Raw genomic sequence first — 26342 nt, forward strand, 5'->3', positions numbered from 1 at the left:
AGATGAGCCCGGTGCTCGGCCCAAGGACCAGGAGTAAGCACAGGATGCATGCCTGAGCGTTATCTGGATGAGCATCCCAAGCCCTCGGCTATCGCTTTTAGCTGCTGAATGGGAGCAAAGGAAGATCTGCCCACCCTCCGCTGCAGCTGGATAAATGGAGAGGAGCTGGTGAAGCTCAGCACCCAGGAGCTCAGCACTACGCTACGGCTCTGGCTGGGCTCCAATACAAGAGCTGGCAAGCGGGAGCCATCAGGGAGTGATGGAGCCAGACTGCTGCTGCTGCTGCTTCATAAACAGATAATGGCTGTTGATAAAAACCAAGCAAGATTTTGCAAAGGGGGAAGAAGAAGGGGGGGAGGGGGAACAAAAGAAAAAAAAAGAAAAAAAAAGGCAAAAAATATATTAAAAAAAAGGAAAAAAAAGCAAGGGTTTGTGCTGAAGTAAACAAAGGTTAAAGAACAGTCAGGCTCCTGCAGGAATAGCAGAGCTGGGCTGGGAGGGAGGGGGTATTACGTAATGCAGGAAAAATGTTGGCTCCATTCAGTTTTCCACCACTTCATGTGATGTCAGGAAAACCATATAAATCAACAGGCTTTCTGCTCCCACGGATGGAGGGCAGCAAGCAACACTATTTATACTTACACAATTAAAAAAAAAAAAAAAAGGAAAAAAGAAGAGAAGCTGATGATTTCCAAGACTGGGAATAATTGACTCAGATTCCTCCTTCCCAGCCCGCTGGAATCGCTGCTTCTGGGCTGTTAACCCTTGAGGGGTCCCCATGGTTGCTCTTGCCACCCCCAGCTCCCCTGTCCTTGCCCATCAGCCTCCACCAGCTGCTCTGAGGGTCTGAAGGACGATGAGTTGGAGGTGAGCAGAATGGCCAAGCACGGCATTTGCACAAGATGGGGACACTGAGGCATGGACGTGCATCACGCCTGGAGAAACATCTGCAGGGGCTGAGGAGAGCTGGGGAGCACACAGGGGCTTGGGAGGTTTTGGGGATGTGTAGGGGTGACACACAAGTTTGGGGACCCTCAGGACAGGGTTCCTTGGGTTGCTGACATCCACTTAGGGACAGGCTGAGATTTCAGGGCAGGACCCTGAGATTTTGGCAGCCCTTGGCAGCCCGACTCCCTGCTGGGGTCACAAGCCACCTCCAGGGAGGACAGAGGCACCTCTTCTGGGACACGGGATGGGTTGGGGCAGGACAAGATGCCCGAGCCCAGAGCGAACAGACCGAGGGGTTAAACCCCACCAGGGCGAGGGATCAGAATCAGGCCCAGCCCGCACATTCCCCCCCTCAGACCTCCCAAGAGCTGCCTCTAAAAGAACCCGGCTGCCGCCCACACTGCAGGCAGGAGGAAGCTGCGCGTGTCGGCAAGCATGCCCAGCCTCCCCCGGATGCTCTCCACAGCCGCTTCCAGTAACAATTTCCATGTAAAATGCCGCCGCCATGACCCAGTGTTCTACATTTTGGTTCCCGTTTTTTCCACCTGCTGGCAGCCCGTGTTGCCCATTAGGCTGCAGCCCTGCAGCATTTTTATTAGGGAGGTTTAAGCTTTGCTTGGCGCCTAGCACAGCCACATCCTGGCTTGGGGGTCTGGGCTCCTGCAGCCCAGGGAGATAGAAATGGCCACTCTGAAGATGGAGGATGTGTACACCCAAGCAGGGTGCAGGTTTGCTCGTGGGGGGCTCAGCAATGGAAATGCTCATGGCCAGGAGCCGGGGGGAGAGGGGCAGGTCGCCAGCACCCACCCAGCATGGGACATGCCATGCATGCCACTGGGGTGCACCAGTACTACAGGGAACCCCGAAGCCTCCCCTCGCTTTCCCAGGGAGGGGAAGGTTCCAGGGCTTTCAGGGCCATCTCATCCAGCCCCATCCCTGCTCCAGGAGGACTCAGGGTGGAGGGCTTGCAGCCAGCACACGGCACTGCCCCTCACTTGGCCCTGGGAAAGCAGCGGTGGGTTGGGGGGTGCCGGGGTCACGCCACAGAGGCTGTTTCCTGACCCATCCCAGTGACTAAACAGGTTCCTGCCCAGATGTGACCGAATCCGTCTTCTCCTTCTCCTGAACCGCGTGCCAAGCTCTGCCCTTGTTTATGCCGCAATGACCTTGGAGCTGCCGGCGCGGCCGCTGGGGCGAACGGGGGCTGCCGTAGCAAGCTCACAGTAGCATCCTCCAGCACTGTCCTCAGCAGAGCTCCTGCAACCCAGGCCATGCTAATTAGCTTTAACGTGATTTCATGTAGTCCCTGCTTGCTTTTGAAACCCTCGAACTGGGGGGTTTATTCCTACTATTTGTCTGCTCTTTTCTCCACATCACAATGCAGCCACTCCGATTCAACAGCACTTACCCATGCTGTGCATGGGCAAAGCTCCCTGAATGCTGCTTGCTTGTGCCACCTTCCCCGTCACAACTACTCCTTCCCAGGGTTTGTCACACTGCTGGGTTTGCAGGGATGGCTGCTCCATCCATCCCTGCGATGCCCCAGGGACACAGAGGTTGGTACTCTCCACCTCAGCTCCAAAGCAGTACCAAATCACCGCAGGACGAGGATGGGCTTTGTGAACGGAGATGATTCCCATCTCCATGCTTTTGGCACTATCTATGACCCTGGCTGAGCTCAGTGGGATTGGGGGCTGTGGGGGCAGTGCCTGCCCACCCCTCTGTGGGCAGAAATCTCAGAGGTGGGCAGACAGCCAGGCAGATGCCCGGCTGTCCCAGCCATGGGGAATTAAAGGCAGCTTTAACCCTCCCTTCGGCAGTTCACTGCCTCTTTCTCCTCCTCTCTGCTGGGTTGGAGTGTTTCATTCATCTGTCACCTGCCTTACATTTTGCTCTGCAGAAAGGCTGTAATTACGGCAATGCGTGCCTCCTCCTGCCTGTGCACCCGTGCCCGGACACCATCATCCCCAGCAGACCCTGACTCACCCAGTGATGACCCTCTGCCCCTGCTCTTCTTCCCCTTCCCAGCACATCCATGGATTTCCTCTCCTGCTCTCCCTTTAACAGCAGTGAGAGGGAACAGAGTGCCCAAACCAGGTCCGGCCCTTGGCACATTTACTGGGGATGAAACAGTGCCAGGATGGGGGAACGAAGGGCAGCTTTTGGGTGGCTGGATCCGTGACACCACGGCCCCTCCGTATCCTGCCCTCTCATTCACTCTGGCTGACATGCGCAGTGGGAGGGAGTCGGATGGTGCTAGGAATGAATGCACTGGGGGGACCCAGCAATGCCGGTGTGGGTTGAGCCTCCTCAGTCCACGTGTGGAGCTGCCCACTGATGCCACAGCCACCGGTGACCAGGAAAGCAGGTGCAGATGGACACATGTGGCCACAGCCCCATAACTCCAGACTAAGGGCATGAGCACCAAGGGAAGCACTAACGCAGGGCTCCTACCTGTGAGGACAGAGACGCTGTGGAAACAGCTGTCCAGTTTGCCCAGGAGGATGGAGAGGAAGCTGTCGGCAGCCAAGCCGGTCACGTCCCGCGTGCTCTGGTCGTAGACCACCACGTCCTGGTGCTCCTCCGCCTCCACCTGCAGGGGAACGGCAAAAACCGGCTGTCAGAGAAATAGGCTGAGCGCTGAGGATGCTGCTGCCCACACCACCACAGGAAGCATAGTTGAATTTAGCGATCACACAAGCAGGAGACCCCAGCTCCACACTGTCCCCACAAGCCAGCTTCACTCACCAAACGAAGGGTCCAGCCAGGCTGGGATTCTGCTCCACAGCTATGAGGAGTATGTCAGCACAGACGCCCATCAGAGCAGCCCCATCAACTGCGAGCGCTTTTCAGCATCCTACCCAAAATAGGGTCACTCCTCCCCATCGCCCACTCTTGGCTTGCCATTACTTAACCGCGTCCCAGAAGTTGCTGCGACTTCTTCCACCACCTCCTTCTCACCCAACCTTTGCCCTCAGATACTCCTCTGCAGCCTGGCTGGTGTCACAGGGATTTAGGGGAGGTTCTGCAGGCAGGGATGCTCCCAGCACAACCCCTGAGCTGTGGCTGGAGCAAGCGGGGCTGGAGCAACAGCTCTTCAGGGCTCAGCCTGGAAACACCATGCCAGCACAGTAACACCTCTGTAGATACTACCCCTCTGGAAGCTCAACCCAAACCTCCTGCAGATGACCCCTGAGGGCTGAAAGACAGGGAAAATTTCTTCTTTATCTTGGTCGATGCTCAGGGGGATGCTCTTTCTTCCTTTTGTAATGCATGGGGGGATTTGCACACTACAGAGATGTGCTGGGGAGAGGGAAAGGAGCTCTGGGGCTGCTCTTCACATGACTTTATGTGCCACAAAGAGCATCCAGCCCTGCTGCTGCTGCAGGGTCTCCGGGGCAGGTGAGATGGTGAGGTACCCCACAGGCAGGCAGCTGTCTGCAGGCAGGAGTCCCCCCATGCCTGGTGATGGCTGGATTGCAGCAAGAGCACTCAAGTCACAGCTGGCTGTTCCTGCACCTACCTAAAGGCCCATGCATTAAAAGAAGATAAAAATCCTCACAGAGGCATGGCTCAGTGCATCTGCTGAATAGCTGGGTGGATGGCATATGCCTACCTTGCAAGTGACTGCCCTCCCAGCCGGCAGGATAAGGCACATTCATCACCCTGAGGGAGGAGGAGGAGGCAGTGGTGGGCAGGGAGGGAGGGTCTGTACACCAGGGCCAGCTCTCTCCTCTGGCTTGTGTTGGAGCTGCCCATCATCCACCCCCTGCCTGGCCCTCTCCAAAATCTCTTTAGGAGACCATTTGAACTAGGAACCACTCATGGACACCTGCCACCTTTTGCAGTCTTACTGCCATGCCTTGTCTTACAAATTCGAGGAGATTCGCTCGGGGTTGCTGTCGATATTAATGCTGCTTTCACACCCTGCTGCAGGTGCTTCCCTGCTCGGCAACGTGAGCATCATCCAAATAAAACTGCAGGGTGCACCAATTTAGCTGAGCTCATCATGTCTCCTCGCCGCAGCGGAAGGATGGCCCCGCACTGACAGAAATCCCTGCCGGGGCACCACACACAGCTCTGTAATAGGAAGCAGGGAGCTCAAAGGAGCCACCTGTCCCCAGCCCGGCACTGGGCACTGGAGAGCAAAACTGGCCCTGCAGGTCAGTGGGATGACAGGAGGGATGAAAAGGCAGCGGCAGAATGAGAAGGAAAAGAAAAGGATGCAGGAATTTTAAAATAAGACACTGAAAAATGACTGAAGCCACCTGGGGGTAAGCCAGCTGAGGATCTACCCCAGCATCTCTTCCTCAGCTAGCCCTGAAGCAGGACTTTCACAGGAAGCCATCTCAAGCGCAGCTGGAGGGAAACATGGTGGCTGCCAAGCCATCTCAGAGCCGGGAGCCCACTAGTCCTTAGCAGGGCCACTATCCCTTCAAGCCCCCCTAGCATGTCATTAGCACATCCTGAAAACCCAGTCCCCAACCTGAAGCCCTACACCAGTGAAAGCATCTCCCCTAAAAGCACGGTGAGGCAGGGACCAAGCTGCGTTGGGGCAGGGGCTCATCCCAGCTGTGCAGACTCAGCCAGGGTGGCTGCAAGGGAGATACCACCAGCTCTGGCCAAGCAGAATTATCCCACAATAGGATTTAGTGTTCCCTCTGCATGGGGAGGCTTTGTTTGGGCCATTACTGCAGGGTTGCTGAGCGACGGCAGAGATGTGCGACACAGTTTACATCTTATTAAAGTTATAAGGTTTCACTCAATGTAAATGCCAAACAAGCGCTGGCCTTGCATGGCCTGGCTGCAGAAAATAAATACCCCACTTGCTGGGGTGAGGATGCCTTCAGGATGGTCCTGAGGAGCCCTCGTGGAGCACACAAGGAGCCTACACTGGCATGTCTGCTCCTTGACACAAAGGGAAATGAGAGGGAGATGTTTAATTGGGTCCACAGATCTCCCCTTAACCTCATGCAGTCCTGATATGCAGGGGAAGGCACAGCCCGATCTCTGGTCTTAAATATACGGAGGTTAAGAGCTAATTGGGGCCAGGGAGGAGAGTAAAGCTGAAGGGCCAGATTCCTGCCTCTGCCAGGGAATGGGCATGGCTGACAACAGAGGAGTCCCTCCAAGAAGCAGCACCTCCATGGTGGGAGCTCACTCATGGGGGTTGTATATTATCCCAAGACTGCTGAAGTAACCAAACCCCAAGGCATCACCCTCCAGAAAAGGCCCACAAATCCAGCCCAGAAGGGGCAGCGGGGCCAAGGCACAGCAAGTCTTTTGGCCCCAAGTAGATGTTGAGTGGGGTTTGCAAATCTGTGAATGCCTTTGAAAAGCTGTTGGCCCACCCCAGCACTGGAGGTGCCCCAGGGCACCTCCGCAAGGACAAACATCCTCCCCACAAGCATCTCAGCTGGGGAAGATGGCCAGCCCAGAGCACGGACCACCCAGCCAACAGCTCCAACCAAACCCCGGCTGAGACCATACATCACCTTCGTGCCAAGCCCAGTGCTCCCCATCACCCTCCCCAGCTCTGGCTGGAGGTAACTCGCTTATGGATATTCACCCCGGGCACGGGGTGGTTCAATGCAGTTTAGGTCCCTGCTCCACCTCTCCCCGGCTGCCAAGCAGGGATGATGATGCTCTATAGGTGATCCGGGCTAAGATAAGAGCAAGCTATTCTTATTATCCCAATTACTACCAACATCTCAGTCACATATTGTTTCAAAATACAGTGATTCACCCCACTGAAATAACAGGGCTTCCATCAACATAAAGAACAGCCAGGCACATGGCTCAAAAATAAGCCCCGGCTTTCCCTCAAGCAAAACAGCTGCTTGCAGAGCCATGCTCCTAATGCAAATAAATAAATATTCCCATCGCCCGAAGAGACCCTTGTCATGCCTCAAACCGCAATTATAGCTACTCTGAGATAGCTACATTTCAGGAAGTGAAAAGAGGTCAAGAGGTGGGAAGACTTTCCAGGGGGATCTTGAAGAAGTGAAATTTTCAACATTTCCCTCAAGAAATGCTAGTAAAAACCCCAAGCAGGAATTTCCCATAACCTCTGCCCCCGAAACCGTACCAAGGAGCTGAATTATTCCAGTTGTTATTGGAATTTATTATTGGGAGAATTTATTATTGTTAGTATTGGGACAAGGGTTCAAAAACAAAACCAGAGCAGTACATTGGTACCATTTTTGTGCAGAGGGAGACTATTGCTAATTGGAAAATAAAAAGCTGCTGCAGTTTTCCACCTGGGCACCATGGGAAGATACATGCGCCCAGTGGGATGCGGTGCATAATGGGGCTCGGGGAGCGGTGGCTTAGCTATGCCCCCAATCATAGCCACATTTCATTGAAAAAACAAAGGGATTTTTATTCTCCCCATTTCTTCTTTCACACCAAATGGTCCTTTCCTTTCCTTGCACCAAGAGCCAGGAGCTGCTGTTATCCCACAGCGTTGCTCCTAACCGCAGCACCCAGAAGCACCGTTAATGGTACGCTTCCTTAACAGCCGCATGGAAAAGAGGGGTGCGAGCACTGTAGACAAATGCTCTCATCCCCCCTGCACTCGCGCACGCTGGAGGAGCGGAGGGGAGAGCCAGGAGGGGTCCCCAAAAGCTTTGCTCTCTATCAGCCCCTGCACCTTTCCCCAAAAGGCAATGGCCACCCGGGCCATCGCAGAGCCGGGACGCGCAGGTCGAGCTCTCCTTCACTGGGCAGGCGAGGAGGAGCGGGACGAGGCGGAGGCTGAGGGCTGCCCTTTCCCCGTCCGGGCAGCTCCGCGTCGCTGCCTTTGTCTCGGCAGCCCCGGCCGGCCGGGAGCAGGAAGCGGGAGGAGGGCGGGAGGCCCGTCAGGAGGAATAATGGGGCCGGACAATCGCACCACTGATGTCACCCTTCCTGCCATCTGCTCCCAACGCCAGCCGTGCCCCCCGTCCCCCCCCGCTTCGCCCCACCCACCTCCCCCAGCCCCGGTGCGGGGAGCCAGGGGCAGAGCAGGGCCGGGGCGGGGGGGGGGGGGGGGGGGCGGTTGGCCAGCGATTGCAGGTGGAGGGCAGGGAAACGATATGGGAGTAACGGAGGTCTAAACCAGTTTTCAGCATCCCTCTCTGAGGGTCTGTGCACCTCGAGGCAGCAGACCACATTGATTTCTGGGGATCCCAAAACACGGCCACGACCCAAGTGGCTGAAATCGGAGGCGTGGGGGAAGAAGAAAGGGGGAGAGGAAAGTTCACCACCCCAAAATGCAAACTCGCAGATGCAGGCATGAAAAGGCTTGGACACACCGAGCCACGGCCACCACCCCTGCTTCATGCCAGATGAGGATACGGCTGTGACACTCCCCCACCACCCCCAGTCTCCCCCTCCAGCTTCCCAGGGCAAGTGGCTTAACCTCACAGGGGTGCCCTGAGGCTTAATTAATTCCCGGGGTGCGTGTACTGGGAGAGCCAGCGCGCAAAGCGGCGAGCACGGCAGGGGCTGCGCAGAGCGGGCGTGGGGACACGCTGCCTCCTGCCCGCGGATGCGTCGGGAGAGATTTCAGAGGAGAGGAGAGGAGAGGAGAGGAGAGGAGAGGAGAGGAGAGGAGAGGAAGAGAAAAGCCGTGAATTGAAGACGGTGGCAACGCCTCTCCTCCGCCCCCCTAGCATCCCTGGTTATAATCACGTCCCCAGCTGGTACCTGGACCATTGCGCAATGATCCAGGAGCGGGGAGGAGGCGATTGCTCCTTCTATGGGGACAGAGCAGGGACCGCCAGGACGGACCAGCCGACCCCTTTGAGAGCCACTGCTCCTCTGCGGCTGCCGAGCTGCAGGTTTGCAGGCAGACGGCATCAGCTGACGTTAACTCTTCCATGCTTCCCCCTTCCCCGTCATCCTCCTTCCTCCCCCTTGCGCACCGCTTTTGCTGCTGCTGCTGCTGCCGCTCCACGTGACGGCGGCCACTGCAGAGGTGACCCTCGCCGGGAGGAGGGCGGCCGCACCGCGCTCCCTCCTAGCTTGCGAAAAACTGATTATTCTGCTTTATTCTCCCGGGGCTTTAAGAGCAGTTAAAGCCGTTCAGGAATCAGTCTCTGCAATCCCCTCCAAATCGCCCAGCCCGGAGCATCACCGCAGCAGATTGGCGCGAGGCCGCCCCCCCGCGCCGCGAGCCCCCTTGATCCCGGCGGGGTGATGTCACCGACAGCCAATGCGGGCGGCGGTGGCTCCGCGGGGCGGCGGGAGGAGGGGGGGACACGCCGCAGATGGCTCCAGCTGGGCCCAGCATTTGATTAATCGCCTGAATTACCCTCGCTTTGCCATAAAATTACAAGGCGGGAGGGGGGGAACGGTAAAAGCGAGCCGGCGGGAGAGCGGGCTGCGACGGCAAACCACCCTCCGGCCCGGCCCGCGGCCCGGCGCCCACCGGCGCAGCCCTCCGGCAGCATCCCGGCGGAGGGCAGGACCCGGCCGATGGCACCGCCGGGGCACCTGGGGCTGTTCTGGCCGGGCCTCCAGCCCAGCTCCGTGGCTCAGAGCCACCTCTATTATTTAACCAGGAGCGATAGAGAGAGGAGCCTGGGAGAGATAATACGCCGTGACACCGGATAAGAGCTTCTGGCGTCACAGGGGAGGAGGATTACATGTCCCTGAATGGAGTTAGAGATGACAGAGGGGAGGGGAAGAGTTTTTAGCAGGGGATTAAGCTTACAGCTCCAGGAAGGCTTTTGGGGGTTGTTTGCTGGCGTAGGACAAGTCCTAAGGCTGATATACCTGTTAGACTTGCCTGGGGAGGGCTGCTGGAGCAGGGAGCCACGTCACTGGGGTGGGGGCAACGAACAGGTTCGTGAGGACAGCCCTGTGGCCACATGAGCTCATGCTCCAGCTCTCCAAAGGGTGCCAGAGATGTGGGCAGATACTGGGGTCAAGGGATGGAGGAGGAGGATGCACACACCAGGCACAGACCGGCCCTTAGGCCAGCCTGCATCCCACTCCCACCCTGCCCCTTTCTACCGGAGAAGAGGGTGCGAGCATCTGCCAGATACCCTACTAGATACCCTACCTTCATCTTGGAGGCAGGCTGGATGAGCTCCGTGATGGAAACCTTGTCCTGCTGGAGCCTCCTCTTGACGAGCTTGGAGCAGCAGATGTTGACGGAGCTGAGGACATGCCAGGAGTTGTACTCCACGAAGGAGCGGCTGTCGATGACTAGGGTGCCCTCCGCTCCGTTCCTCAGGAGGCTGGCCAGCTTCTTTGGGTCCATCACCTTGCGAGGGAGCCTGTCCCCAGCCATAACGGGCCCGTCCCCTCTATGATGAGTGCAAGGGGTGGGGGCAAGGGGTGGAAGGGCAGGGCAGGAACGCCAGCACCCGTCTCCCCCAAGGGGAATGAGCAAGGGGGTAAGGGGTAAGCAGGGCAGCACCTGTCCTGGTCTCCTCACACTGCTAACACCCAGGATGCCAATTCATTGTGCTGAACCTGGAAAGAGAGGAAAGGAGAAGATGACCGGTCAGCTGGGCAGGACATGACATTCACCTTGGGCCAAGTCCCCAAGGGCTTGGCCTTCAGAAGAGCGTAAGAGTGCAACAAGCTACACTTTCTAGGTATGTTCTCCCAGCCCATGGGCATCTGTGGCTCCAGAGGTGCCCAAGCCAGAGGTTTTCTCTTTGTATTTAATAGCCCTCAGTGGAGCTTTCTGCCATTAATTTGTCTAATTGCTTTTTGAAGCCATGTCAGCTTTAAACAGGCACAGAGGCCAGTGGCAGGGAGAACAGTTTGCCAGCTACAGTGAAGAAGTCCTTCCCTGGTTTGCTCCAAGTCTGCTAACCAATGGCTCCTCTGGGTGACCCTTACTACTTGCACTGGAAGAGGCCATGCATGCCCATTCCCTAATCACCTTCCCAATGGTTCTCACCTCATTTAGACCCCTTTTAGGAGCCTTTCATGTCAGAGCATCTACAGAGCTGCCTGTTGCACAGATGCCTTTCGTCACCCTGGCCAGCTCCAACACACCATGTTTGAGAGGCAGGCACACCAGGGACCTGCATGGGGCAAGATGTCTCCTCCTTTCCCTGTTCTCAGCCCAACAGCTCCTTGCAATCAATTTGCTTTTTCTGACCTCTGCTGAGCACAGAGCTAATGGTTTCACAGAAGCAGCTTAGCTCAGCTCTAAGGTTTTGCTGCTGCATGGTAATAGCTAGTTTGGGGCCCATCAAGCACACCACCAAATCAGGTTTTCTCACGCATGTCCATCACTTCACGCTGGATTTCACCTGCCTTTTTATCAGAGCCTGCTCATAGGTATCTTGCCAGCTTGCCTCCTGGCAAGTCAGGAGAAGATGATCTCTCTTGGAAGCCAAGAAGTCGAGTTGACCTTCACTCCTGCCTTCAAGAAACAGGCCAGGCATTAGGGTAGAGGCCCTGGGAAGCTGTACTTGGATCAAGATGGCCCCAAAACGGCTACTGCTTTCCAGCATCTAAATCGCACAGACTTTGAAAGGGGGTTCATATACCGGGGTACGTTATCTGGGCTCCATCTTAGGAGCTGAGCAGGTGCTCTCTGAAGTGCTACCAGAAGAATGAGCTTTCTCTACACCCAGCCCATGGGGTCTGCAAGAGCAATAGGCAAGCTGGGGGCCATTCAGCTCAGGCTGTCGTCTTAGGTTTTAATGGCACACGTCATTGCAGGCATGTTTTAATGGCATTAGGTTTTAATGCTGCTGCAGTCATTCAGAAAATAAGTCTGGGCTATTACCAGGCTCTTCTTGTCCCTGCCAGACGGTGTTTTAGAGAGAACCCACAAGCTGTTCCATGGAAGCTTTAATGCATCTGAATTAGGAGGACTATGAATACCATGTCTGAAAAGGCCAGAGTAAAGATTTTCATTGACTTCTGTAGGGCCAGGATTTGGTCCATGGACTAGAGCAGGCTTACGAGTCATCCTGATCCGAGTAAGCCAGCAGTTCTTGGAAGCTCCTACTCCCAAAGCCCCTGTGGTGCAGGCACCTACCGCAATGGCAGCTCAAGACACAAAGGAAATGCTTGGGTAGGACACGCTATGGGGTGAAATGACAGGGACCTCAGTTACTAGTCACCAAACCTGGAGGACACAGCCAGCTCGCAGGAGAAGGATGGAAAGCCACAGAATATGAGGATGGGGATTCCAGCATTTACTGTGGCTCATGACCCCAGCATTAACAGCCCCAACTTCCCTGGGCTACCAGACCTGCCTCCCAAAGCAGGGGGTAGATGTCCCAGCCTTCAGCCTCAGAATTCAAGCTCTCAATCTGAGGCCTCAGTAGGATGTGCATTCCTCTCCTGCCCCTGTATCACACCCCTGCTGCCTCTGACAATGTGTAAATTGAAGTTGGGAGGGGAGGGGGGAGAAAATCCCCTAAAAGCTGCAATAGTGATGGACCCTCCTGGCACAAAGCATTTTGGCAGTCCCGCAGCACTACGGCATTGCTGTCCCTGGCCCCACGGCGAGCTTGTATCACTCTGCAGCTCCTTGCAGCAACTCCAATTAGAGCTGCCCCCTCGGTGGGCGGCTGGCGGTCCCCCCGCCACAGGAACCCTGCTCCCCCCACCTCCCCCAGCACTCCTCCAGGAGGGCTTAAAAATTGAAACAGTTCTAATTAGGGGGTCTGAGGGGGAGCGAGGCTGGCTCCTGCTGCGATATGACACACCTCATTACGTTGCTACCGCCTTGCCAGAAGGCCCCCTGCTGTACCTTGGCTATAGAGCCAGGGCACTCAGAAAGGATGCAAATTAGCCAGCTTTTCCCCTTCGTCTTCCTTTCACACCCCACTCCCCAAATCACTTTCTGCCTCCCTTCCCCATCAGGATACCAGGCTGCGAATTCTTCTTGGCTCTTCCAATTACATCCAAGAAATAAAAAGGGAATGGAGAGAGTCTACAGACAAAAAAGGTGGGGACAATACCTCGGCAGAGGGATGACAGTGAAAGACTGAAGTGGGAGGAAGGAGTGATCTGACGTGGGGGGACACATTGCACCATTCCTCTGGAGAAAACAGAGTATCTGCTCTTCAGATAATGAGCAAGGGGTAAACTTCAGGGGTCTCGGACACAAATAGAGGGGTCTGGGAAAGATAACAGATCCTTGATTGCCTAACCACTCTGAGAGAAAACTGTTCAGAAGAGACTTTCATGCATGAAGTTCTGGCAGATGACTGGGACCTTCGGTGGGAGACTGGAGAAGACAGAAGAGGGGCTTCCCAGCTCAGCTAATAGCTGCCCCCCCCCAGAACAACTGGATAAACATCTGTTCCAGCACACCCAGGTGGACCTGGTGGCATATCAGCCAGGTCCCACTCCCAGCTCCACCCAAAAGATGTGGCGGAAGGCAAGGGAAGGTAGGCTCATTGTGCCTCTCTTTCTGTGAGCCTTTATGGGGGATGGAGATGACTGACTGAGCACGGTCATAGGGAGCTGTAACCTTGACATTAGACCCAAGGCACAGGGACTTCTCTAAGAGTATGCCCAGCCACGTCAAAGGCAGATGAGACACTCTGTGTGAGCAACCACAGGATGTTTTGAAGCCAGACTGAGAGGCGGTGGGTTCGTCCCCAGCTAACAGGTACCCCAGGTACCAGCAGAGCCTACAAGACCTTCACAGTACCTCACAGGCTGTGTGTGAGATGGTGTCTAAGAAGAACAAGCTCTAACGCCTCCCTACCTGGGAAGGAAGGAAGAGGTCTTTCTGCTTCTGCTCAGATAGGTCAAACGGAAAATGGAAGAAATGAGCATAACTATGGAGCATTGCTGAAGTAAGAGATCTTCTCACCATGGTGACAGGAGACCAGGGGAAAAGGTTAACCTGGAACCTAAATTAGGGTTTCAGAAACATAGCTGTGTCCCTCTCTTATCAGTTTATTAAAACCATCTTAATCTTCTTGAGTGTTCCTGAAGAACATTACCATAATCCTTTAATCCCACCTCTCCCTGGAGTGCCTGTAATGAGGAGATGGGCACATGGCTTAGCTGAATGGGGACAGCCAAGCAGGAGAGGCCATGCTGCAGCTGAGGGACAGAAAGACAGGCAGAGCTTAGCACACAGGCTGGGCCAATTGCCCACTTATTGGGACTCTGTCCCCAGTGGCACCTCCATGGACGTGCATGTCAGGTGAGGGGTGCTGGCCACACGAATCATGAGTGTGACAGAGATGTGCATGACAAGTTGGGCTAAGGGCAAGTGTTCAACCTGGCTGTGACCCTCGTCTGGTCAGGCCAGTCAAGAGAGCAAGAAAACCTGAAACACGCCCTAGCCTGAGTCTATCTGTGTGGCACAGTGGACTATGGGAACTCATCCCTGTGCTGGCCCAACACAGGTCATGGAGGTGGAGGCCACTTCCCTCAATTTCTCATCTTGCACAAGGCCTCCAGCTGAGAGATGTGGTATGGGGAGGGTGTAGATCTGGTTTCTCTTGTACTGGAGACATCAACTGGAATGCCACCATGTCTCTGTAGCAACCATACACCTCACTAACCAGCATGTCCACTCTTTGTACCAAGCTAGTAGTTGTGCCCTGAAGAGCTCTACCCTCCACACACAGTCCAGTTGAGGAGATGCTCCTCTCGCTGCCTAGGGGAGGCCAGCTTTGCTGTGAGAAGCAGCTGTGACCCCATGAACACATTTCCATCACCTAAGTGAGACTGGATCTACAGCATGCTCCCTGTGATGCTCATCCCAGGAGCACGTTCTTCTGGTGGCATCTCTACCCTGAATTTACCATGGGATAAGAGCATCACAGAGAAATGTCTGCTTGTTTGTCCTCAGTAACCCAGGAAAGCAGCCGTTCCCAAAGAACTGCCATCTCCACTGGGGACCCAGCAGCACTGAGCTAAATGATCTGGCTTTTCCCCCCGCAGGCCACCTGGGCAAATATCCACGTCCTCTGAGCCCTGCAGTGAGATGCTGCCTGGCCAGGGCTCCTCCATCCATCCAGGTCAGCCTTGCCACCAGCCCCAGGCTTACCCCTGGGACACTGACAGTACCCCACTGGTCCCCAGCTCTCCAGACACTTATTAAGATGTAAAACATAGCACTTTTGCCAAGCCCTCCACCCATTTTTCCTCCCCATCCTCTCAGTTCTTTCAAGTGCTCCGGCACTTAGCGAACTCCCCTCAGCAGGCTCATGCTGTTTGAGGGATTCCTAAATCACGGGCCTATTACTAATTATTATTATTTTGCAGCAGCAATCAGGGACGTGGGGCTCATTAACAAGTTAGCACCTCTGGTTTCCCTGGAAACCCGCAGCTGCCAGGCAACGGCTGCATTTCCGGCCCGAGGCGATGCTACTGCAGCACCTTCGGCTTACTCCCTGAAAGATGCTCGGGTCCTGCATGGGCTGATGAACCCAGCTTAGCAAATGGGATGGGGTTAGGAAACTCCAGGATGTGTCACCCTGCTCTATGCCATCTGCTGTGAACCTCAGCCCATCTACTGATCCCATTCTGCCACTCACAGCAGCATAAACCGTGTAGCAGCTTCTCCCTCCCAGCAAGGGATGCAGGCTGTCTCCAAGGGCGAGGAATTTGGAGCACTAATGATCCCCCAGGGTGGCAGTGGGACAAAGCTGTCAGGTGCCTGCAGTAGCTGCTTTGGAGGTGATGTAACCACTGATGATTTCTTAGCAGCTACTCAAGATCCCTTTAAAAGGCAGCACAAAAGATTTCTCTGCTTGACAACGGAAAAATGGAGTGAGGTTTGTTTTTTTTTTCCCTTTTGCTCCTTAAAATGAGGCTGGGAAACACCACTAACCACATCCACTACCCCAGACTCAAAGTCTGCTGGTCCACCTTTTCCTGGTGAATCTCAAGGATGGGAAGGAACAACATGTCCCGAGCCCTATGTGTATGAAGATGTAGGGGAGATGGCAGTGTGGTCCGCTGCTTTGCTCTAACCCCCTGAGACCCACAGGGGGTTTTCCCAGGGCAGACAGAGGACTTCCCCCCCCCCCCCCCCAGCCTCATCCACACTGATCTCACATCCCCATCTCAGCTCCCTCCACACTGCAGGCATCCTTCCCCTGGGACAAGAGCCCCTGCACAACCCCTCCGCGCAGGGAGGGCTTTGGAAAGGGGCAGCCTCCCCTTCTTCCCACAGCACTTCCCCAGGAGGCAGCCACTGCACCTTTGCCAGGGTTTCAGGCCCAGCTGCTTGCTGATCTCATGAGGTTTTTTTTAAATTTTTTCCCCTCCTCCTTTCTATGCCGCAGTCTCCTTTCAGTTCCCATAGGCTGGAAGCAGCATGGTGGGGAGCCCTGCGGAGAGCACCATGCGCCTGAGCAGCACCCACTGTGCCTCCTATTTCCCCTCCGCACCTGCAACCCTCAGTTCAGAAGGTGTTGTCCACCAGAGGATGTGGCTGAAGGACCAGGATGTCATTCAGCAAAGTGCCAGAATGGTGCATTCACACCGGACGAGGGACACGATGCGGAGGCATGCGGCAGCACTGGCATGGGGGTGGCTGGTGGCATGGGGCAGCTCAGGGGCTGCTCGTGCTCAAGACACAGACAGGAACACAGGGATGAAAGGAAAGGGGACAAGTAGTACCCAGATGCAAGGGAGTCTTTCCCAGGCACCCCTCACCCCGCAAGGCAGACCAGCGCTTCTGGTTGTAGTTGAGCCAAGTGAAGGGGTCCCTTATCCCCTCCCACCACCTTATGTTGTGCCAGCAGCTTTGGATGGGCTATGACTGCAAATGCAATTGTCTCCTAGCCTGCTTCCACCAAAGCAACCCAGGTGCATTTAAGGATTTGTATACTGGCCATTCCCAGAACACTTTCTGACTGCAGCCATCGTGGTCAGTCTGGAGATCTGGCCAGGAAAAGCCAACAGGGACAGCAGGGAAGGGAATTTAGCTGCAGTCTAGAGCATCTTGTCCTCTTAGAATTGTGCATTTAAGGTGATTTATATGGTTTTCCCCTTAGTATAAACACAAGCTTTCATTTTAAAGTCTACAAAAGCCAAGACCAAAGGTTATCCATGACCAGCCAGCCATTTAATTGCTGCCTTTGCCCATGCTGAGGATGGTGCCCCCAAGCAAGCTGCTTTCTAATACCAAAGCTATCCCATTTCTATCCTCACCCTGCCAAACCGAAAGCTGGCCAGGCTCTCATCTCAGAGATGAAAGCAGAAGGTGCTTTCAGCAGCTTGGCACACATCACAGAGGACATGTTATATCGGAGAAGGGAAATCTAGTCCTACTGATGCTTCAAGGGCCCTTTCTGCCCACTGCCTGATATTCCCATCATTTGCTGCATGACCCCATGAGCCCAGCAGGCTTATCTTGGGGATCTCCAGTAGTTTGTTTGCCTTTTTGCAACAAGAGCAGACAGAGGCAGCCCAGAAAGGTATGCAGTTAGATACTTCTGCAGGGCTGGTCTGGCTCTCTCATCCTAGGACACCAGACACCATAAATACCTGCTGGGTGCATTTGCAGTCTCCTGGAGAAAGGGTCTCCAGGACCTGTGCACTATTTTCCCGCAACACCTACATGCTAAGTGAAAGAAAGCACAGGATTAAGCTGTGGTTCTTCAAGGCTGCAGATAATATGCCAGCATTTCACTTCTTAAGGACAACCCCAAGTGACATGAGTTTGTCCACCTCAGCAGAGCGCCAGCGACAGTCATGGGTGAGGCCACGGCTGGTGAAGCAAGCACCTAGCAAACACAGGGGCAGTCCGCTGGCACCCACCCAGCACGGCGTCATTAGTCTCCCATACTTAAATGGCAAATAGGACCCCTGACCTCACTGAAGAACAATGATGCTGCTGCCTCCTGGCAGCTTTTACGCAGCTTCTGACGATAACTGGTGCGAACTGAGGTGCTGGTCCCAGCACAGGTCTCCAGCCAGCAGAGGCCAATGTCCACAGTTACGACACCCTACGCCTGCTGAAACTCTGGCCCTCCTTAGCAAACCCAGAATTCAACTAAAATGCAAGGGGTTACACTGGTTTTCCATGGGATGAGACATCCTCCAGGGCAGTAACATAGGCTTTGCAAGGCTTTTCTGACCTGGTTCAAGGCTTGCTAAGTTTCCTATATGCACACAGTAGCTAAATTGCTCACAGTTTTGGGGATGAATTAGCACTTGTCAGCTCAGGCTCTACCTCTGATCACAGCCATGATGAGGCACCAACTCCAGGTTTCAAGGGGTTACCTTTATCTAGAAAAAACACACAAAACAGGCAAAGCCCAAGGTGATGTTCCTGCCCCACTCTCTCCTTTTCCCTTGGGGGCTGTGATTCATTACCAGGTGGTTTGGTTTGGTTAATCTGAGGTGACATGGAAGTCAAAGTGTTTAGCAGGTCCTCCTCCATCCCTACCACCCTGGACAAGCACATGCCCATTGACAATGCAGAGCCACAGCTTGCTGGTCAGATGCCACAATTCTTTGTTTATAAAATTCTACCGCCTAGCCTCTTTACTGAGAGCTGGGTATTGCAACATTTTGTAATATGGGCCTTCTCTCTTAACCTGTATCATCATTGCTGTTGTGGGTGGCCAACTAGATGAACTCATTCACTGGGGTAAACAAGTATCAATATTCCCCTCACCAACCCCAGGCAGACACTGAAGCATGAAATATATATATTTTTAAGCCCAGGTAAAAAAAAACCCATCCAGAGACATATCATGGCATCCACCCAGAGCTTCAACATCCGCCAACTCATTTCCATGCCAGCAGGTCTTGCTCATCCCTGCTTCTGCATCACACAACAGAAAGCATGGGTGATCACACCAAGCCTTGCCCCTTTAGGGCTGCTGGTTGACCCCCCAGCTAAGTAAGATCAGTTCAGTCCTCCTCACCTTCCTGCCTGTCCTGCCAGACTCTGACAGAGCTCACACTTATCTTTGTATCAGTTACTGCTGAATGAACCTTGCTCAGGTGCCAGACAAAGAGGCAGCCAAGCTCAAAGCAGAAGGGATTGCGAGGATGACACAGAATTACAGGCACCAGCATTCAGCAAGCAAGCGGAGAACACGCCGATCTATTTTTAATGGTACAATGCAAGTGCTTTACAAAAGGATGTGTCTGGGGAGATTCTGCCCAGTCAGAGATTTGCATTCGGGTTTTTTGCAGCTGTCAACTTTGCTCCGTGTGCAGGAGGCATTTTGCCCCTGCACCACCCCACAGAATAATTCAGACAGCCTCAGCTCAGTTTCGGCTGGAGGCTTGTCCCTCATGGTCACCTTCCTGTCCTGCTGTGTCCTTCTGACTTTCCACCAGAAAAGCCAAACCTGTGGCGAGTGGCCGGTAAGGTGTAAAGGAGAGCTCCAGGCTGGCTTGGCTTCTGGGTCTCAGCCCTGCTGGGCTAGCCAAGCTGCTGGGGACATCTCTGCAAGGTCCACTGACAGCAGCAAAGTGGTTAATGTGTTTTTTCACAGGCTAGCTCACAAGTCAGCAGTGCTGGCACCCTCTCCGCATCAGCCCTCTACTCAACAGCCTCAAGTGCCAAGTGAGGCTCAGACTGCGCCCATCCACTCCCCACACAGGGCTGCCGGCCAAGGCAGATGAAGATGGCATGAATAACTCCACTCAAGCTACAGCTCAAGGAGGACCAGGCTGCCATTGCAAGCTTGGAAATGAGGGTTGTAAGAGGCAATGCAAAAACAATTGGATGCTGTAGATGCTTCTTGGTTGCTTCTTTTCAACAGCATGTCCCAGAGACGGATGGACCCTCTTTGTCTGGAGCAAAGACTGCCTGGTGTTACCCAGGAGAGGCTGGATTTCAATGGGAGATGTGTGATTTAAGCAGACGCAGATTTAATGCGTGGGAAGGGCTGGACTTGCTTGATGAAAAAAGCCCTGCAATCACCTAATAAACAGACTGAAATTTCTACTAGAGCTTCTGCTGCATCAGCTGAATTACCATGTGCTAGCTTTAGACAGCAGCACTCCTCAAAGAATTAAATCCCCTATCAAAAATAAGAAAAAAGGCAAGATGAAAAGCTGTGTATGCGGGCACACCATGCACCTATATGCTGGATGAGTAACACGGGTAGGCAGAGATGAACCGGAAAGACGCACTGCATCATTAGCAGGGCTGGAGGATGCGTGCTGTGGAGGGGAGGATGCCAGGGTCATGCTGTCATTGGAATCTCCATACAGGATCAAAGCAGTGGTCCACCTCGTTTCATGTCCCCTCACCATCACTAATAACAGGTATTTTGCAAAAGCCTGGGACAAGCAGGATGGTGGGTATTTATGGAATAGTCATAGAATAATTTAGGTTGGAAGAGACCTCAGATGATCATCTCTCCCTTAAAGGAGAGCTAATGTCAACATCACAACAGATTGTCTTGTCCTTCTGGTCACCAAATGACTTGTTCCCAGTCATCAGTAGGCTCAGAAATTATGCTCCCCATAACTCAGCATGCAGAAATGCTACACGGAGAGCCTCTTTTGCAAATTGCTAGAGCACCCTGAAGGGCTCTGGAAAAAATCCTGAAGTACGCAAGGTCTCTGCCCCAAGAAACCTGAAGGCTTGGTTTAAAAAAGGTACAACGAAGGTAGACAAGTCATGCATGCATACATTGGGGTAGGCAAACAGGAACCATGAGGGCTTTCCATGCATAACAAACGACATGGAAAAAAGCATAAGAGGAGTGGGAAGAGGGCATCAAGGAAGGATTTTCAGCCCCAGATAGGTTGCTGGGATGCTTTTAATTTAAGTTAGTGCAAAATGCATCACTTATTTCACCTTCATGCAACACAATCCCTGAATTTCTGTGCTGTTATTGCTCCCTGTTTGCACTAGGAGACTCTCTACATACTCGACCAGCTTCCAGTGAGCTTCTCCAGGTTCTCCTCCAATCCCAGCCTGGGCTACCACTGCACCTATCTTCTGAAATACCAATCCTTTCAAGGCATCACACCAACAGACACTACCTGTCACTTTTGGAAACTGGAGGTCCAGAGCAGCAAAAACCCCACAGAAGCTTTGGGCAAAGCACAGGAAGAAGCCCCCTGCACACCAGCCTAGATTATGTTGTCCAGCTGGGTCTAGAAAACCTCAGAAGAAGAGCCAAATAGCAGAGAGATGGAGCAAGCCATCCTACAGGAGCCGTGGCAGTCTGCAGCGCATGGCCCCCCAGCATGGCTCTCCCTTAATCTTACTCTTCTTGCGCGAAGCAGAGATGGTTGAAAGGAGCCTCTTGGACAGCATTGACCCAAAGGCTTGGGGTAAAAAATCTACAAAGAGCTCTTGGAAGAGGAAGAGATAAGAGCTTGTTCTCCTTTCCATGAATTCATGCTAAAGAGGAGAAGGGGCAACCAAGGCTCCTGCTGCAGCCAGAGCTTAGTATCTCCCACCATGTTCTCAGCTGCTGGCCCACATCTGACAGAGCATCTCTCCCATGGGGATGTGAGACATCCACATACCATGGTCTCCCACTCCACCAGAGGAGCAGGCAAAGCCATCAGGCCATCATCAGGGTGCAATACACCACCCGCCATCCCCACAGGAACCTGCACTGCCACTAATCACATTGCAAGCTCTGCCTGGCTTTGAGGGCAGCCCCTGATAACATTAGTGCAGAGCATCTTGGCATGGTCAGTTTTAACCCCCCTCACATTCCCTTGGCTGTGTAATAAGCCTGCACACAAAGTATGCCCAGGTCTCCTGAGCAAACTTGAAGAAATCTTGAGCGGAGAACTTATTTTAGCTTCTTATCTGATGAATGCTCCCAGACCACTCACCACCCTTCCCCAAGCCTGCCCATAATTACGTCAGGTGCCTCCTTCCCACTTGGCATCAGGTGGGACAGGTGTATCTTCAGAGAAGAAATGTAAAGCTTGAAAAACAGGTTTTTAAACCCAGAGGGCATGGGGATGCAGAGGAGCATGTTGAAGCTTTCCCCACAGGATGACGGCATTGCCAGTCTGGCTGCAGGAGTTTCTCTGCATAGCAGCAAGAAAAAGAACGGTGCGACCCAGTGGCTGCACTTGGAGGACTGGGAGCACCTGGGTGTTTCTGCAGCCATTTCCCCCTTAACACTGCCATTAAACCCACGGTGGTGGGCAAAAAGGTCTGCAAACTCTCCTAGTGCAACCTCCCAGCTGTCCTACCAGACAAAGAGGAGTGAGCAACCTCAAGCTCTTTCTCTTTATCACCTCCTTCCCTACAAGATTCAGTTTGCCAGTGCTGTTTCAGTATCACAGCAGCATCCTACAAGCCCACACCATAAGTGAAGGCTGCCAAGCACTGGAGCACCTCCTTTTCCTCCTTCCATCCCTGATAGTGTTAACATGCTCTGCACCTGCCTGCGCCGAGGGCTTTGGGAGCCAAGCTGCGCACTGGATAAACTAACCTCTGATCCCTAAGAGCAGCCTCACTTAAAGGCAACGAAGCAAATCTAAAGAGAAGCACCTATAACACACTCCCTATCTCTTGCATAGATTAAAGCAGCTGGCGCAGAGCTAAGGGGTAGGAATGGAGTGGGGACTCGCTCATATTCATGCCAAGAGAAGTAATTTCAGAAATCCTGAGCCACAATGGGTTTCCAGCCTTTGGGGAAGTCTTTTTGGGAGGAAACGGCTGCAGGGGGAGAAGCTAGTTTTCTCCCATCTCCCAAGATCCAATCTGGCAGAATGGGACAGACACTACTGCAAAGTCCTACCTAGCCCTCGGGGATGTTTTGGTAGTGGTACTGGCGTTGCACTTAATTTTACGTGAATTTAAGTTCTCCAAAGGCACCTCAGTGGCTTTCTCAGCAAGGTGCCTGGCACCCAGCAAAAACACACTCCACAGACAAACACAGTGCAGTATCTCCATGCAGAGCACCCAGCGAACACTCTTAAGCACTCTGCCCACTTTGGTCAGCTCTCCCAAGCCTAGCTGAGGCTGGATCTCAAACAGCAATGCTTGATCCAGGTTTTCCTTCTCTATTCCCTACCTTGCGTCAAGGCAGGGACAACTGAAAACCACAGGGGGCAAATCTGTTAAAAGCCTTTTGGTGTGAGATGCTGCCATCTCAGCTCTGAGACCCTCCAGCCCCAGGTTTGTGCTGCTCAAGTGTGTTGCCGATGGGCTGAGGGTAGGAATTTCTGCCTATTGCTATCACAAAGAGGCATTTGGGCATCCATCTGCTGCTCACGCGCCCAACTGTCCTCTCTGGTCCCAGCCATTCAGACAGTCCTACACGTACGGGCTCCGCCAGCGTGGCTGTGCCAGGCAAAATTGGGGACAAGACACCTGCAAAGCCCTTGCAGGCATTTTAAAATTCCAAATACTTCCAGCTATGGCCAGGAGGGTTTTCTTGGTGCTGCACAATATTTCATTTTGGGAACCGTTACAAGCAAAACCAAAGCAAGCACAGGAACCGTCAGCCAGACCCAAACCCCCAACAAACCTCTTCTGCAGAGAGAGCTCCCGGCACGGATGCCCTCCGACAGCACGAGCAAACCCCGTCTGACAGAGGTAAGGCCAAACCCATAAGCACCAATTCCCATGCATTGAGTCCTTCCGAAAACAAAGCTCTCCGCAGCCGTGTTTGGGTGCGTAGGCAGCTGTGCCCCTAGCCTTTCGCCTTAGCGCAGGAGGATGAGACAATGCAAGCAAACATTAAACACCGCTCCACAGGCAAGCTGCTTTCAAGGTTAACATGGCCCCTGGACTGCCAGGCGCAATCCTCAGTGCTACCTGTTCAGGGTATCTTGGGCACCCTAACCGTCTCCTGGGGGGTGTCTGTCTTTATACCCCAAATTAGAAGGAGACCGAAACCTCCAGCAACTATTCCCAATGCATTTGTCATCGCTAGCTGCTTGGAACAGGGACAGTCTCTTCCACACATGCTTATGCAGCGCCCAGCTCCCACCAGCGAGCTGTTGATAACTACCGCAATATGAAGGATAAATGCATCCGTGCCCAGAAAAATCCAAATATCCTTAACAAAACAGCACTGCACCGCGTCCTGCCTTCTAACGAAACCGCAAATTACTGACCTGTGCACAGAGCTCCCCCAATGCAAGCTGAAGCACTGACATCAGCTTTTGCTGTTGCTCAGGAATTTAATTCTGGGGGAGGAGAAAAGGGAGGGGGGAGCAGGAAGGAGAAGGAACTTCATTATCAATAAGGGAAACAAACAGGAATCTTTAAAAACAACCAACGCTCAGCACAGAAAGCAACATTTATCACCAAATAATAATTGAGGGGCGGTGATCAATCGGTCCGTGCACATTAGGGGAGGTGGAGGGGATTATTTGAAACGGGCAGCTTAACTCATTAATCGCTAGCAGCGCCTTTGGAGCCGCAGCAGTGAAGTGTTGCATGAAAACCCCCGCTGATGAACACATGCCGGCTCCGTTTAAACGTCAAGGACACAGGGCGACACTCCAACCTCTTTCATCATCAGAAAAACCACAGCGCTGTTAACACCGGTTCCTCAAACACCATTCCTCAGTCCCCAAAAGAAAAGCCCTCCATAAGCGGCCCCCGGCCCAGCAGGACAGCGGGTAGTCCCCGGAGCTTCCCAATCCCCCTCCTCACCTGCTCCACCACCGTCCGGCAAACGCGCACCGTGAAGGCAGGGTGGGATTTTCAAACTGCCCCCCCCCCCCCGAAAACAAGCGCAGCGTCCCCGACATGCGCGGCCGCGGAGCGCCAGCCCACCCCCCCCCATCCCCACGGCGCAGCCCGCTGCAGGGCTGCTCCCTCCCCAGCCTCAGCATCCCCCCCCCCCGCTTTTCCTTGCACAAGAATAATCCAACTCTCCTTAAACCCCCAAAGCCCTGTATCTACATATACCTATATACACGTACATACATAGGTATATATTTTCGCGCTGTCCACTGGCGCTGGGCGCGATGCCGGCTCCGCTCCGCACATGCGGGCGCATTGCACCGCGCCGCGCCCCCCAACCCGCCCTTCCCCCGCGGGGCGCACAGACCCGGCGCTTATAGACATCTATAGGGGATGCACTGACCCGGCGCGGCGGGCGCGGATGGCCGCGCCGCTCCGCGGGCTGTCCGCTGGCGCGGCCGCTGCCGGCGCCGCAGGGCCCGCATGCCGCGGCGGGCGGGGGGGGGGGACCCGCTCCGCGCTGCTCCGCGCTGCTCCGCGCCGCTCCGCGCGCCGCCGGGAATGCGCCGGCGATGAGGTCATGCCTCGGGAACGGAGCGGGGGGGGCGGGGGGGGAGGAAAAAAAAAGGAAAAAAAAAGACAAGCGTTGACGTCACCTGCAGCCAATCAGCGCGGGCGGCGCAGGGACAGGGTGACGTCAGCCCCGCGGGCGCGGAGCGGCGCGGAGGGAGCGGGTGCTGCTCCTCCCCCCTCCCTTCCCAGCCCGGCCGTGCGGTGCTCCGGGGGACTTGCGCGGCCCCGGCGCAGCTCCGCGCAGCGCCGCTGCCCGCTTCCCTAGAGCTCGCGCTGCCTGCGCACATCCCGGGCAGCCCCAGCCCTGCCCAGCTCTGAGCTGCGCGGGGGACTCCCGCGCCTGGAGGTTTTGGGTGATGCCCTCGCAGGGAGATGGGTTACCCCGCGGAGAGAGTGGCCTGAGCCCCGGTGGGCTTTTTTGGGGGTGACCCTCCTTGCCACTGAGGTTCCCAGGGGACACCTCCGCTGCTGTGCTGCTCCTGGCAAAAAATGTGCTTTCACGTAGTTTTGGTTCATAGATGGCTCCTGGGCTGCCCTTCTGGCCTGAACCGGGCAACGCTGAGCCTGGAGCTCTCCTGCAGGCAGGGCCACCCCCCCTGCCTGTCGGTGCACCCTGCCTGCAGTTTGCGTGCCAGCTCTGCCCACCTCAAACACCCTGTTGCTGAACTTGGAGTAGTGGGGTGCTGCCGGCATGGCTCCGCAGGGCTGGCTCACTCTGAAGCACACAAGCTGGTGAAGGAGAGATGTAAACGCAGCGTGGTCTTGGAGGCTGGTATGGCAAAGAGTGGCCCAAAAGTTGAGGGGTTCAGGGGGAGCCTGGCCCACGGGTTGGCTTCTGGCTGGACAGGGTGGGCTCATCTCCATCCCACCACAGTGGCACCGAAGAGCTGTGTGGCTGGTTTGGCTAACGCAGCAGGGGTTTTTCTCTGTCCTTGGCCCTGGCCTGGCAGCTCCAGCTTAGAGAGGGATTACAGTTTAGAAGCTTAGGTTTTGCTGGTGCTTAGAAAGTCAAGGGAACCTTCCTCCCCGCCGATACAGATGCCGGATGTTTTAAAATTAACTCTCATCTCTCCGAACATGCAGCCGGCAGCTTGTTCAAGAAGAGTGTTAAGGTCCCACAGTTACTGGCAATAAAGTCTTTCCCAGAAAGTTCATTTCTTGTAGACCACCAGAGGTATAAAACCCTGGGATGCTAAAAAAAATCTCACTCTCCCAATTGTATAAGCAGTGCTGAGTTTATAGCCTTCTCCTGCCGCAGAAAATCAGCTCACCCAAAGCTGTCAGCAGG

The 26342-nt window shown here is 54.4% G+C and overlaps 1 protein-coding gene across 1 annotated transcript in view; it reads right to left on the reverse strand.

Moving 5' to 3' along the window:
- Window positions 1–25025, reverse strand: part of DUSP8 (dual specificity phosphatase 8) — a 42892-nt gene extending 17867 nt beyond the window's left edge. Inside the window, exons 1-3 of the mRNA XM_075754913.1 lie at window positions 24885–25025; window positions 9998–10413; window positions 3403–3541 (exon numbers count right to left, since the gene is read on the reverse strand). Of these exons, the coding sequence (XP_075611028.1) occupies window positions 3403–3541; window positions 9998–10228 (370 nt within the window). The 5' untranslated portion in view covers window positions 10229–10413; window positions 24885–25025. The remainder of the gene's footprint in view (window positions 1–3402; window positions 3542–9997; window positions 10414–24884) is intronic.
- Between the last annotated feature and the right edge of the window lie 1317 nt (window positions 25026–26342).

Source organism: Balearica regulorum, chromosome 5 (assembly GCF_011004875.1).
Source record: "Balearica regulorum gibbericeps isolate bBalReg1 chromosome 5, bBalReg1.pri, whole genome shotgun sequence".
Lineage (NCBI taxonomy): Eukaryota > Metazoa > Chordata > Aves > Gruiformes > Gruidae > Balearica > Balearica regulorum.